Below are 14,698 nucleotides of genomic sequence, written 5' to 3'. Positions count from 1 at the left end.
TTTTGTTCTTATACAAAAATTTGTTCGTAAATGTAGGTAAATACACAAAAGTGTTTGCAAAATTTTGTCATTTGTTCGTAGAATTTTGCCAGATAAAAAATGGATGAATAAGTGTTTGTAAAACAACAACAAAAAATACTCGCCAGGTGATAATGTTGCGAACAAAGTTTGCGAAAAAGTACAAACTTTTACGAACTTTTTAGTGAGTTATACATTTTACGAACATTTCGTAAGTCCTCAGTAAGAATTCACAAAATTTACGAATAATTTTACGGAATATTTTTTAACATAAATAACGTAAATATTACCTTATGCCTACTTTAACGTTACACTAAATACAATTATTTAAAATTAATTAACATAAGTACTCCAAGAAATTCATTCATCGAGAACATAATTATTTATACATATATATATTTTTTATTTCTTCCATAGAAAGTTTTTCACCTGTTAACATAAACTTTTATATAAATATACTGCTCTCTCCGTGGAGTTCGAGCAGTAAAAACTACATTAATTTTCTTCTTAGTTCTTATGGTATGCAATCGATAAGTTTTTACTGATTTAAAAATTTAATTTCATTTAATTTAAAAATCGGAAAAATTCTCCCCGATTGTGATATGCTAAATTTCATCTAAATAGATACTGCATCATTGTTTTTTTATTATTTTTTTTCTGGATAGAAGACGAAGATTGTATTTTTTCATATAATTAACGAAAAATTCTTTTATTCTTGAATTTTGTAGTGCTCACAACGTTATCAGACGTCGAAGAGCACCATGTTTCTGTCGTTAGTTTCTTAATTTATTTTCCGTAAGAAATGCCATTTAGGGTAAGATAGGGCAATTCGGAATCATGTATATTTTGGGATTTTGAGTTTTTCTCACAGTTTCAGAGGTTTCAGATGGTTTTTCAAAAAGGAAAAGAAAACCACGAAGAAGTACAAGGATTTACATTCGAGAGTACTTCTACGTAGTCTTTTTTTCCTTTTGCCATCTAAAATTGTTATGAAATCTAAAAGTAAGTTTTACGGCGTTATCACACTTGCACATTAAAATTTTAATGTGATTTACATTAATTGTCGCTTGTGAGCGTCCAAATATGTTATATGTGTCTTTGAGTCACTGAATATTTGGGGTTTTTCTATTTATTGATAAAGAAGTGGACTTGGCCTGCAAAAATAAGTTCAAATTTACCTAAAGCATAAATATTTTTCACATTAAAAAATTAAAGAGAAAATCGCATTAATTTTTCGCATTAAGGCTATAAATCAATTTATATCAAATTTTGCGGGTCAAGTCTACCTTTTTATTAACAAATAGACCAAATTTTGAATATAAAATGATTCAAACATACAAATTACACATTTGGACTCTCACCAGCGACAATTAATTTTGAATCATATTAAAATTTTAATGTGCAAGTGTGATAACACAGATTAACTCGACATGATTCCAAATTACCCCATTTTACTCTACTCGATCAAATGATTTCGAAAACCATTTTCGAAAAAAAAGGAATATTTAGTAATTTGAAAGAATGAGTATTACGTGATAGTGGAACAGTTTCATGTATCTTACGAATTTTACGGCTGTTTCTCAATAAGTATGAACCGTATTTAACGATGTCTTATTTGTTTCACTTGAACAAACAAGACTTAACAAAAGCCCTATAGCAATTAAAGACAACCTCCACCTTGCGTAACCAATATAAGTGCACATTTGAAGATTCTTACACATTAAATCTTTTCGGAATGTTCTTGAAGATTGCAAACAAATTAATATTGGAAAAGAAATCTAAATTTTTCATAGTCAAGGTAGATCGTCCCCTTTAAATAATTTAAAGATAACTTTATAGTATTGTCCTTGTCAATCAGATGTTAGGCTTTACCACCAGTTGGCACTAGTGTTCAAAGTTTAAAAATGTTCCTTCTGAAATTTTACCTCTTCTGTATGAGTCTTTTGTGAAAAAAAAAACGAATCTAATGGTAGTTGGCTTGGGATGGGTGTTTTTCAAAATCAATTCCGTGTAGATACTTCGAACACCCTCTAACTGCCGCCACATCTGCCATGCTCAATATATCGGGAAATGGAAATAGTGCGCCAGATGATGATGGCGCTACAGGTGGCGCTGGCAGTGGCAATGCCATTGCAACAACAGTCAATCTCAATGCACTGGGAACACCACATCAGGTGCATCAAGTGCACAATTCCAACGGTAGCACCTCCTTCGTTTATGAATATTATAAAATGTCATTGGACAAGGATGGCTTACAGTGGAGGTAAGAGACACAAAAAAAAAACAAATCTAAAATGCAATATCGGATATGATTTATTCATTATCCTTGTTTATATTTCAACTTCTCCTACCTTTGGCCAATTTGGCAATGATTTCACTCGTAAAAGAACATGTTTTGCAATAGATTAGGGTGCTATTGTGCTGTCAAAATCGATACAATATTTTAATTATATGGGACTTGGTGTGTGTGTCGCTCAATTGAGAGGAATGAAAGATAGTGTCAAAATAACATAGCAAAGAAGGTGAAAGAAAAATGAGTCTCCATTGAGAGATTAATTGTACTTTTGCCTTGTATCTGATATTATGTTATTGGGATTAGTGTTGCAGGGAGGGAGAATAGGGGGAACAATGCATTTCTTTTTATTATTTTTTTTTTATTTTTGGATGAATGAAAAATACCTGCATTTTGCAACAAAAATTCTCCCCTCTTGTGTGAATTTATCACCCCCTTGTAGCACACAATAGCTGCAACTCCTGACTTCCTTTTATTTTGCTGACAAAAGGAGTACTCCTTTTGATCCTATACCAATGCTACTGCATGTTATTTTTACAACCAAAACGATGTCAATGACATTGGAAAGATGAAAAATTTCCCAAGAAATTCATTTAATCTTCTGTGCAGTCAAATGAATATGAAATGGCATTAGAAAAACTTAATCCTCTGATTTGAAATGATCTCGCAGTGTCTGAAATTGAGAAGAGAGGTATATGTTGATTGTGAAGGTGAAAAAAAATCAACATAAATCTTTGTGAAAAAGTCTTCCCTTTCCTCCTGGGTTTTTGAGATAAAATTAAATGAGTATTCTTGGGAAGAAAAGTTATTTGTTGGAGAAGGAAAGGGGTAATGTCTGGGGTGAAAAGATAAATAAATTAAATTTTAATGTCAGTGGAGATTTAATTTAAGATTTGTTATTTTTTATTAGTCAAAGTCTTTTATTTCACCTCCAGCATTATTAACTGCTAGATATTTTTTTTTTAAACTCATTCACTCATGACAAATATTCCCCCCCCCCCCCCCGAAAAGAAATCTCATTATACAATTTCTTTAAGTCTAAACTCTAAACCTAAAAACCATGGACTCCGGGTGATTTCTTATCTCAATATGATCTTTTTCTCTCTCTCTGGAGTGTTTTCCGTTCGATGTAATTTCAATGCTGTTATGCTGGGGACGATTGAAAGTGTCTGAAAAGAATAGACTTTTTATTCCCATCTTGATGCATAGTTGAAGAATTATTGTAATATCCTGGTGAGAGATAATTTTCTTACTGAAATATTTGATAGGTTTTTGCATAGGATGAGTTTTCTTGGGGGGACAATATGGCAAGTGCTTGGGTGATCTATGAAAATGTCTCTTGAGCCAAAGGAGTGATAACATCTCTTGAATCCAATGATTGCCACCACGATCGATGGAAAATTTGTCCAAGAGGAATTCTTCAGTGTTGTTTATTGTATTTTCTATGGTGTTCAGCATCTCAGGATTATCAACTTCTCACTTGAAATTCCTTGAGTTGCTCATAGCTATTCAAGCCACACAATCTTCATCCCAGCATTGAATCCCAAAGTCAGAAATCACTGAGAAAATTTAATTTCAATTCGAAACGATTGTCATAATTTGAGAATTTATTGCAGGAGGCCGAATGGTGGTAAGTCTGTGGCTTTGAATTATGAACTGTTAGTGGATGGCATTTGTATTATGAAAATGTTATAAACTTAACGGTTGTAATGCGAAGAATCTTTTATTGTTGCCTGCACCAATCTCTCCTCTTTCTGGAATGGTATATAAATTCCACTACATATTCTCTCCTTAGCGCGATAGATTTTTTTTATATTTTCAAAAGTGTTGTCGCTATTAGTAAAAATATAAATTAAAGTGAGACACACTCAAGCATTCTTTGAAATTTTCTAAGGTTTTTATTGTATGTATGACTGAGAAGTGAAAGATGGTACATGGGATGAAAGAAGAAAATATTTTTCTACACTTAGAAAATTTATTCTAATTTATGTCTCTTGCATATCTCCAAAGCGTTGAATACAGAAGGGAGAAAGAATCCATTTTCATATCATTAAAAGGCTGTGACGAGAAAAAGCGTGGTTAGATTTGGCGGGAAGAAGGGCGAAGTAGGAAAAGAAATGAGAGTGGAGAAATTAGTTGAGCCTTTAGAATTGAGATCAAAAGATTTCGATGCGACTGCTGTGGATCACAGATCACAGTATTAAAATACATTGCACCTGATTTTATACAGATATTTTTTTACATTACATTTATATTGAGTAAATTAATATTTATGTCTCTAGCACAATTTTTAGATCAGGAAAATTTCATAAAATCAAAATTCACATCCCTTTCTTTCTCAAGAGTTTTGCATATGTCTATCCTATTCTTTCGGACTCATCTTCTTCTTTTGAACGTCATATAAAATTCAATTTAGTTCTGTCCAAATTTTAGACCGAAAGAGTGGGAGAGACTTATGCCAATCCATTGAGAAAGACTGGGATGCGGATTTTGGTTTCATGAAATTTTACCGGTCTAAAAGGTGTGCTAGAGGCATTATGTCTCTGTCACAACTTTTAGATCAGGAAAATTTCACAAAATCAAAATTCACATCTCTTTCTTCAATTTTCATTGTCTATCCGGTCTATTTCATTTTTTGTACTTAAAATTAGATTAGACCGATTGGACTAAATTTAGTTTGCTGTGACGTTTAAAAGAAGAAGAAGAGTACGAAAGAGTGAAGTAGTCATATTGAAGACCCTTGAGAAAAAAAGAGATGTGAATTTTGATTTCATGAAAATTTTCTGATCTGAAAGGTGTGCCAGAGTTATAAAAATCAAAGTAATAAACAGAAATTTATTTAAATTTAGATCTTTTGTGAGATTATGATCAAACTATTTTAGAATCGAAAATATCTATTGAAGTAGCATTGAAAGATATTTATGCGACCGAAAGATTAATTAGGCTTGATAGCATGATGCTAAAGCACAAGATAATTAAATACTTCTATTTTTTAGTTGTGTTTAAATTTAACGAATTTTGTGCCTATTACCGCTAGATATTCAAAGATCGAATATTAGAATACATTAATATTTTGTTATTAAATATTCATTAATTTAAATAAATTCAAAGACAAATCGAAAAAATCAAAAATACACATAGGACACTAGTCGATACAAACTAAAATTTAATTTAATTAATTACAAACATATAATTAAAAAAAAAATGGAATAGGGGAGACTGGGGCAAAACTTGTCAAAACGCATATTTAATTCTTTCACGAACTCTGAGAAAACTTAAACGTTTTATAATGAGCATATTCTTATAAGAAATTTGCTGCTCTACAACATTGCAGAAGACTATTTTCCTATATCTCGAAAGAAATGTGATTTTCGAATCATTTTCTAAAAGTCGATTTTGTGGAGATTCTCAAAATTGTTGGGGCAAATTTTGTCAGTCTTCGGATAATTTGTGACGTTTTACTCTCGCAAACGTTAAAAATATCAAATAGACTTATTTTTATAGGAAATTTATTCCTCTACAACTTTGTCGAAGATAATTTTTCTCTATCTTAAAGAGAAATGTGCTTAAATTGAGCTAATCAGTATTGATATTTTCTGTAAGCCAAATATTCCAAAAATAGGGCTCAAAATTTCATAATTTTTTTTTACATAATTCTTCCAGGAATTCCTTGAACCTTTGTAAGTTTAAGAAGGTTCATGAAGGCTATCTATAATAAAAATTTCAAGCCTCAGTCTCTTTTATTATAGAAAATAGTGAATATTGAAATTTTCGTTTTGAAAAATTTTGCCCCAGTCTCCCCTAATAGTTTGTAGAAATAACAGAGATACTAAAAGATCGTTTATATTGATTTGTCATCAATGGGTGGATAGCGGTTATTGCTATATGCTTTTTAAAATCTCCTAGTTTATTGAAAAGTTCATATCAGCGATAAATCTGTAAACAAAATAAGTTATAATTGATAACCACTTAATTCTAATCCTAATTTTTGCTGTTTTAAAAGTTACAAACTTTCAAATTCAATAAATTTCTACTAAGATTAAACTAGGGTAGGATAACCTAATTTACACCCTAATCCAAATGGTAAAACTTTTAAGAAGGAACTTTTCAATATGAATAGAATATCGATTTATCTTTGAAGCAAAAAATCATATAAGGAAATGCTTTCAGGCTTCGTTACACTCTGGCTTCACGCGCTTCATATAGTATAATATGTTATTCTGCCTTCTTTATGAGAAAAAATTAGGTATTCTAGCTGCAGTTAAAAGAACCCTCAGAAAAATTATTTGTCGGTTATAAAATGATAAGACTTCCTCATTGTTTTCATTCTTAATTGCAAGAATACTTTAAATTCAGAAATTATTAAAAATACTCTTATTAGAAAAATTGTTAATGTATTTTACATAGAATATTATTTTCTTCGTGTAAATACACAAACTTTAAATTCGCGTAATTAAATATCATTGTCAGTGATAGCGGCACAGTTTAAAAGCCCAGGAGAAAGGAAATACGCAAAGGAAAAACGAAAGACTTGCGCTGGAAGTTAGACGACGAACCCGATTTCTCACACAATCTTGAGTCTCCCGTGTGAAAGAAAGAGAGAGAGGGAGAGGCTGCGTGAAATAAATTTTATTGATCCTATATCATACAATATATCCCCATAAATTAACAAATTTTTACCTTTCAAGTGCCAACATTAATTCACCATATCATAATGTGTGCGAAGAATGAGTGTGGGCATCAGGCAATGGAAAAAAAAAGAGTCAAAGTATTATATATTGGAACAAATTGCGAGGGAAAATGTTGATTTGGAAGTGTTATGCCGCGCGCACTATCAATAAAATGATGATTGATTGCTGGATTGCAGTGTGATTGTCTTTAATGTTGTGGTATCTTTTGTCATTTCAGTAACCCCACTACTAAAATTAACGGTCAAACCACGCCTCTGGATGTGTCTGGCCTATCACAAAATGAAATACAAGGCTTGTTGCTCGGTTCACACCCATCATCACAGAACATAACCGTCAAGAGGGAACCCGAAGACTTGCGAAAAGATCCCAAGTGCTCACGCAGTAGTCAAAAGGTAATTTATCTTTTTTATCTCTCTACACTTTGCGTATAACCATCTTTCGCTCTTCCGTTTTTATTTCGGTGGGCCTAATGCCGAAAATTTTCCGTAACCAACCAATCTATCCAGTAAATGTTGCGATTGGATCTTCAGCATGATGTGAAGATTTGACTCAGTAGTATGTGATGCTTAAGTAAATTACCTTCACGTGTTCTTAGTTAATCTTTTGCATTATATTGGGTAGTTTGATCTTTTGGTATCCCCCACAGTGAGTTAATTAGACAATTTAGCAATTGGATCTTGCGCACAATTTTCTTTAGGACAAATCACCACACACACAAGTACTCTTGGGTATTGAGGATATATCGGGGAGTGATCGTCAATCTCCGGTAGCAACAATTGTTGATGGAGTGAAGAGTGGTTAGTGTGTAATTTTTTTTCAAGTTGGTGCTACCTTCAATACTGGTAGCCAAAGAATTCCCCCTTGGCTTGTGATGATGTACAATAAACACGGTCGAAAAAAGGGAACGACATATAAAAGTATAATAATAATTGTGTGCTGGTTGAGCATTTGAGAAGCCATCAAGTTACAAGTTGTGGCACGACACTTTGATTTAGTTTGTCGCCGGACGCCGATCAAACGACATCGAGAAATAATGTTGAATGGGAAAAGATGTGAGAGGGAGAGTGGATATATATAAAGGAAAGAAAGTGAACGCGATGGAATTTGAGAATGATTCTTAGTGATTGAATTTCGTGTGAATAATTTATTTGGGATATCAGTTTCAATATTGGACTGGAAATATCTCTATCCGGGAGACTGTACTGTGTAGTTCTTGTTATTCTTTTTGGGGAATTTCCTTGAGACATATAAATATTGGATCAACGCAGAAATCCTCAGGATTATCGCAGTTTGAAGCTTAGTTTTTATTTAAGCTCATATAACATCAAAGTTTTGTTGCGGTATTACGTGACTGTGAATTGTGGTGTGTAAAAGTATAAAGTTTTTTCTGCGTAGTGATAAAAAGATTGTTTTTTGTGAAAAGTTTCATAAACTTGAGAGATAGAACAAAAAAAATTATATTTACGTGGATGATTTTCCATTGGATCAAAGTTTTTTCGTGATCATTTATTTTTTTTTTTGGCGTGATCTTCACAGTCGGGGTAAAGTTTTGTATGTTTTTTTTCTACACGAAACACGCATATAAGAAAATCAATATTCAGACAGTTGAAGATCACAAAATAAAATTCTGTGTTGTGCGATGAAAGACAGAATTTAAAATATATGAAAATTAATTTTAACATAAAATGAATGGCAGAGAGAAGTTTTGAAGAAAATGAGAAGGCAAATTCTTGAGAGTTTCAAGGCCGTGCTATAAATAATCAGAATTAATTACAATGTACTTATGAAAGACCATGTAGGATGGTATTTTGTGGTTCTCATGTCGCATAAGAAAAGTTAACAAGGTGTTGCGGCAGACAGAAAAATTTGTTGGTAGTGTGTTGTAACTGGATGATGGGAAGAAAATTGTGGTGATTTGTGCGTAAATCCTATCAAGAGAATTTATGTGCTTAGAAAAAAGACGTAGAAAAGGAGTATCTGTAGCTGTGAATTTTTGTGATTTGATTGGCAGGTTCTTGTAGTGCAATCACCATCTCCATCGATCCAAATCAAAGAACAACCTCCCAGTCCTGGAAGTCCCTCTGCGGAAAATATGTATGCGGCCGCTGGCGGCACGCAGATTTACCTGCAGGTATGTTTTTTTAACATCATCTTCACACCTTTTGTGCTAAAAACAAAAAAAAAAAACAACAAAAAAGTCCCAACTGTGAATCATTCATGTGAGAGACATTAATAATGTCTAATCAGTGTGAATAAGAATAAATATGTGCAAAAGTCAGGGCTCACACAATAGATTGAATTCACCAAAAAAAAACATCTCTATTGAACCCTAATTTCAAAATGTTCAATATTGAAATAAGGGAGAAGGCAAAATCCTCCTCTCACGCTTACAAAACCCCACCCAAAAGAATATTCTTTGCCAAAAATAAGAAGCAAAACAAGTCAACCGTGTGTTAAATTAGTTAAAAGTCATTTTTTGCACCTTTATACTCTTCAAAATCATTACTAATAATAATTAGCACCTGGCTCTCAATGGGTTATATTGCCATACAATAAAAGAACACCGTGCAAAGATGAATCAAATCACAAAAAAGTGCTTGCGTTTGAAAAAGAAATGAGCAAAAAAAAAGTGCATGAACTAATGAATGAGTAGTATAATTGGGAATATTTCTTCGTCTGTTATCCCCATTTAATTGATGATAAATTCCCGAATGCCCTCAGGGACCGTCGTCACATCAAGGCAATTCAGCGACATCGGGACCAACGGTGAACACAAATACTCCAAGTCCTGGTCCATACGTCTCTGATCAGTATGGAATGTACACGACGAGATTAGCGTGAGTATTAATGGCTTTACATCTATTATATGAATACAGTGGTGATCATAAAAGTTCGTCCTAGAATTCAAGATAAATTCAATTTATTAAATTAATTGATTTGGTGATTTGAATTCAGTGAATGACTATCGATTGCGTAAGAAGAAGCTCAGTTTGAAATTCATTAGCCTCTAAATTGGACATATGCTATTCTACACATATATTAACACCAAAATATTTATACCAGGTCTAAAAATAAGGAAATTTTCGAAAGATTTCTCTTTGATAACATAAATTTGAGAATCGAAATCTGATACCCTAACAAAATAGTCAAATTTATACACTGAGAAAAAAAAGAGGGTGCGATTAACATTTTTTCCTGATAACTTAAACACTTTTTAGGTGTAAAAATATATCAACATTTTTTAATGTTAATTTTACACCTTATTTAGAGTTAAATTAACATGAAAAAGGATACCTTTAACACCTAATACACCTAAAAAGGGTAATATTTACACTGATTTTGGATCAATACTGCAGGGTAAAAATAACATTTCCGGATTGTTATTTTGACTTTTGCGAATTTCAGTGTAATCATCAATCCTAAATGAGAATTTTAGGTAAAGTAAAATAATTTTGAAAAGGAATAACAGAAGCACAATGATTGAGTCATTTTACAACCCTATTTTCTTTTTGTTAATATTATAAAAACAACTATTCATGAGAGTTGTCGCATTCACTTTTAAGTAATTGATGCTCTGCGAATATATACACGCAATTTCTCTATGTGAAAAGATTCTCAAATCAAAGAGCACCTGAGTGCCTTTACCGTCAAATGAGACTTTATATTTTCTATCAAGAGTATTATATTCGAACTTTGTATTATTATCTCTAATTGACTCTGCAGCCGTTAATTAGGAATTCAACCAAGCTTTCGTGAGTTTCTTTTCCAATATTTTGGTCAAAGGTTGGACGTAATGTATACAGACATTTAAGATAGCGGTATACATATTTAGTTCATAAGGGTTACGTGGGTCAAAAATACTGGAAAACAGCATATTTTCTCTAAGTTTTTTTTTTCCAACATAAAAAAAAATTTATTGTAAATGATGTTCCTAAGCATATAAAAGCACAACATTTGAATTTTAGTTTCTGAAAATTTAATTTAAAAGTCTTAAAAATTCACCCATTGGGACCTGGTTTTCGGAAACTTTTTTTTTTTGCAAAAACTAACTTTTCGGTGGACCAAATTTCTCAGACTATATTAAACTAGAAACTAAATATATCCTGTAGGCCAGGTGAATTTAACTTGTACATTCAATCCCGGGATTATACACATTTTCGGGAACCAAAAAACGCGAGAAATAAGATTATGGTGTCCACACACTACAAGCAATTTTCGTCAAAAATTGCCTTTTTAAAAAAAATTCTAGCGTTTCTGCCTACAAGAATAGGGGAAATTTTCTTTAAAAAGATATTTTTTAAAGAAATTGCTCCTAGTGTGTTGAGGCCTTAAAGGCCTTTAAAAAAAAGAAAAGCGAGAAAATTTGCATACCCGTAGGAGATTTTTCTTGAATAAATCGCCGTAGAACGATTTTCGCGTGGAGTAAAAGTAGTCAGAACAAAAGGATTAAACTGTTTAAAAGTAATGCACTTACAAACAATACTTTTTAGCCAGAGTTCTTCAATAACGTGCTTATGTATGGTCGCAAAATATACAACCAGTAGAGCGACTTTCCATCGTTTCCATTCTGAAGGTTGCAATCGGCGCTAAGACGGCGATGGCCACATGGAGGGTGGGACAAAAAACAGAGATGACTATAAATAAATGAAAATCAAAATAATTTATTAAAATATTTAATAATTTTACCAAAAATTATTAACCTTAAATTAAATTTATATTCTGAAAAATAAGTTTAGTGTCTTCAAATTTACTGCATCACAAAATAGTATAGATTTAGGCGTGTTTCAAGAATATGATTTCATAAGTTGACTCCTAATAGTAGGCAAATACGCTTAATTGTATGTGCATAATCCTGACAGGTGTATAATCCCAAAGTGCATAATGCCGGAACTGAGTAGTGTACTTTAACGATACATTTTTTTTAAAATTAAATTTGCATTTTTGGGATTTTTTTTATACGAAAATTTACCGCATTCTTCGTATTTTACACCACATTTCATCAAGTGATTTTTTTATTACAACAAAAAAATCTATTTTTCAAGTATGAATTTAACTCATCAGCTAATAAGAAATATTTAGTTTTTTGACATTAGACGAATATACTCTGAGAAATCTTATCCACCGAAAAGTATGTTTTTTTTTTCAAAAAGGTTTACGAAAATCAGGTTCGGAAGGATGAAGATTAAGATTTTTAATTGATAATTTCGGAAAATATCGTTAAAATATTGTACCTTTATGCTTAAGAGCTCTAATTATTTTTTTATTATGCTTTAAAAAAGATAAAGAAAATATGCAGTTTTTTTTTAGTCTGTGTGATCCACGTAACTCCTTAAAACATTTCCCCTAGATTTTGATTTATTTTATTTATGAAAATTTATATTTTTCTAAACAAAAAAAACTTAACGCGCTAGAATCACTGAATTACTTTAAACACAAATTTTCAGACGAAAATCTTCTAAATCTATTACCTAACTTTCGGGCTAATTAGATTTTGTTTATTTAAGGCTACTACACCTTAGAAGAAATTTTCGTCAAATAGGGGAAAGTACTCTCCCTTCGAACGTTCATGCCTTCAAATAATGTGAATTTTCTTTTATTTTTCCTAGGAGATTTTACTTAATTATCATATATTTATCAATAACTGATAATAAGCGTACTAATATGTAATAGAAATTTGTAAGTCTGCTAGGTAAAGTAAAAGAAAATTCACATTATTCGAAGACATGAACGTTCGAAGGGAGAGTATTTCCCTCTATTGTTTTATTAACGGAATTTAAATATTTCTCTCTGCGAAGTAGTAAAAGCAATTTATTTAAAAAGGAAGCAGTTTTTAACTGAACTTCTTAACAAATAGAGGACTTTAAGGATCTTACACTTTATGAAAAATTTTCTTTAAAATGCTCATGATGAAAATTTTTCACAATGAGCTGAAGTCTTTTTATACAAAAATAGAATTTGTACTTAATTCTAAATTTTACTAATTAAATGCTTAATCGGTCATTTACAATTAAACTTCTAATTCTGTTAGACTAACAAACCATTCTTTTATTAAATACTTTAATATTCTAATTGACTTTTTTCTTATTTTATTGATAAAGTTTATTGACATGATAAAGTTTCATGACATAAACTTCGACTTTTGAATTTACAGAAGCATTACTTATTTTGAACAATATTTTTTTAAACACCACAGAGTACAATATTTGTTGTAAATAATTTAAATATAATATATTAATCTTAAGTAAAAAACAATATAATTCTTTTCTATTTATTTAAAAAGTGTTAACAACATTAACATTTCTCAGTTTTTATCCATAAAAAAAAACATTTTTTTAAGTCGGCAAACCCGAATAAAAGGCTTTTAAATTTATTTACAAGAATGCTGATTTAATACAATATTATTATTTATTTATTTTTTTAATTTTTAGGAGATAAATTTTTGGAATGGAAAAAAAAGAAACTTCTTACTACACATCTTTCGATTTATACTGATTGCATTTTAAAGCTTATATTTTTGATATTTTACTTGATTTTCTTTTCTTTCTTTAATCTTTTTAACATTCTGATTCCAGTCGAATATTCTGAATCCGTATCGGGATTGATGCACTGCGAAAGCGGAAGTCATCTTTTTTGACAAACGTAAACGGAATCTTATCTCACTACATTCGTGTTCTTCGTGTTTAATTTCACTTGTTAGGGCTTTTTATTCCATTTCTCAGAAAGTTTTTGTGGAAAATGTCGGATTCGAGTTTATTTTTTAATTTATCAAAAAGTTCTTTCGAATTTCATAACACTAATACTTTTTTTAATGTGTTGTTCAAAGTATTTCATAGAAAGAGGGAAAGTGGGACAGTTTAGGTTTAAGAAATTGAAGTTTTTTTTTAAACTCATTCGTCAAACCTTTATGAACTATATCTAAGCGAGCAAATTACCTTTATCACAAGTTTTCCTGAATCTCATGAATACTAAGAATATTGAAGCATGTTGCTTACGTTTACAAAAACCTGTTGAAATTTCTTCAATAATGCAAAATATAGAGATATATTTCTCTAGTATGTAGAGTCAGGTCCAGCTGGTTTCTCCTGTGATATTAGCTATTTGACTATATAGAACTTATTTCTAAAATAATAATATATAATATTATCCCAAAATTTTGTTTTTTTCGAAAATGATGCAAACTTTAAATTGCCCCAACCACCACTATGTATTATACTTAGACGTGTATCTGGAATCTTTAAAATTTCATATTCCTATCTCTCAGGCAAATTTTATATGTTACGGTTTTTATTAAAACTGTTGTAATAAATAATAAAATATGCAAAAATTTATTATCTTAAGATCATTGATCCATTGTTTTTAATTAATGAGGAAACTTATTAACAGTTTGGTCTTAAGTTAATAATTTTTTACTGTAAATTATTATTTTCTTAAGTAGATATACATATAAAATTTATGTAGTAATTAAAAAGTCATAAAAAATAATTATAGAATTTATTAACTCAAGCCATTGAATTATCCGTAAAGTTCGATAATGAGTAGTATGGAAGTGGAATAGAATACAATGATATAAAATGTATTCATTGAACTATTGCAACATACTGTAGTGGTAATATATTTTCCACTATAATTCCTTTAAGTATACGTAGGTGAAGTTTTTGTGATTCCCACTGTATTCTCTATAGTCATATAATTGCAT

The 14,698-nt window shown here is 30.9% G+C and overlaps 1 protein-coding gene across 21 annotated transcripts in view; it reads left to right on the top strand.

Moving 5' to 3' along the window:
- LOC129804438 (protein grainyhead) overlaps nt 1-14,698 on the top strand; it is a 172,283-nt gene that overhangs the window by 108,207 nt on the left and 49,378 nt on the right. For 13 of the 21 annotated variants that reach the window (XM_055851735.1, XM_055851742.1, XM_055851738.1 and 10 more), the window contains 3 exons: nt 7,220-7,394; nt 9,014-9,133; nt 9,724-9,839. In XM_055851735.1, coding sequence (XP_055707710.1) covers nt 7,220-7,394; nt 9,014-9,133; nt 9,724-9,839 — 411 coding nt within the window. Of the gene's footprint in view, nt 1-2,032; nt 2,282-7,219; nt 7,395-9,013; nt 9,134-9,723; nt 9,840-14,698 lie in introns of all 21 variants that reach the window. The other 8 variants (XM_055851729.1, XM_055851727.1, XM_055851728.1 and 5 more) reach the window with 1 other exon arrangement.

The sequence above is a fragment of the Phlebotomus papatasi genome, chromosome 2, assembly GCF_024763615.1.
Source record: "Phlebotomus papatasi isolate M1 chromosome 2, Ppap_2.1, whole genome shotgun sequence".
NCBI lineage: Eukaryota > Metazoa > Arthropoda > Insecta > Diptera > Psychodidae > Phlebotomus > Phlebotomus papatasi.
Note: the sequence above shows the minus strand (reverse complement) of the source record. Positions and strands in the feature narration are given on the sequence as shown.